The sequence below is a fragment of the Charadrius vociferus genome, unplaced genomic scaffold (assembly GCF_000708025.1).
Source record: "Charadrius vociferus isolate BGI_N301 unplaced genomic scaffold, ASM70802v2 scaffold90, whole genome shotgun sequence".
Taxonomy (NCBI): Eukaryota; Metazoa; Chordata; class Aves; order Charadriiformes; family Charadriidae; genus Charadrius; species Charadrius vociferus.
The window spans coordinates 1,015,356-1,016,069 of NW_009647222.1; the positions used below are offsets into that span (position 1 = coordinate 1,015,356).

Genomic DNA, 714 nt, shown 5'->3' on the forward strand with positions numbered 1-714 from the left:
TCCCTCATTCTACAGCCACCTCTGCTTATTAACAGATGGTTTTAGTTTTTTTTTTCGTTTATCAATAAGTTGTAACTCAGTCTTTTCACCTCCTCGGTGTCAAGCATGGCTGTTTAGCTCTGCTCTGCTCTGTGGCCAGAGCTGCGGCTGTGGCAGTGGCCATGCGATGGGCACAGCGGCAGGTGACTCTTCTCAGGTACCTGGTGTCACCAACGGGCTCTGCAAAAAGGCAGAGCATTGGGGAAGCCCCCAAATGAAAGGGAAGCTGCAATTCTTACTTTTGACAATCTCCACACTCGATCAGACCGTTGGTCTCCTTGATGGCCGGCTCATACACGAAGACGGGGTACTCGGTGTCACAGGGTTGCAAGGTGTCGTGCTTCTTGTGCTTGTGAGCTGCGATGGCAAGGAGACAAGGTGAGAAAGAAGGGCAGAGGACCATAGAGGAGCAGTCTGCACCGAGATGGAAGCATTTAAGTCTGGCGATGTAGGTTGGAGGAGCAGCCCTGCGTGTCGTCCCCCGCCGCCAGCCCCGACAGCGACCAAGAGCAGGTGCCTACTGGAGAAGGGGAAGGAGATGCTGCAGAAAGCTGCCAGGCAGTGATCCCTGCTCCCACTAGGTGGTGTGGGAAAACCGGCCTATGTGAGAAATGCACCCAGTATTCCCACTCGCCTCCCCGAAGCAAGGCTGGACCCTGCCCTGCCAAAGTCGCA

The 714-nt window shown here is 54.9% G+C and overlaps 1 protein-coding gene across 1 annotated transcript in view; it reads right to left on the bottom strand.

Annotated features, from left to right (window-relative positions):
* Nucleotides 1-714, bottom strand: part of CACNA2D4 (calcium channel, voltage-dependent, alpha 2/delta subunit 4) — a 132,522-nt gene that overhangs the window by 5,743 nt on the left and 126,065 nt on the right. The window contains exon 35 of the mRNA XM_009879747.1: nt 279-396. Within this exon, the coding sequence (XP_009878049.1) occupies nt 279-396 (118 nt within the window). The remainder of the gene's footprint in view (nt 1-278; nt 397-714) is intronic.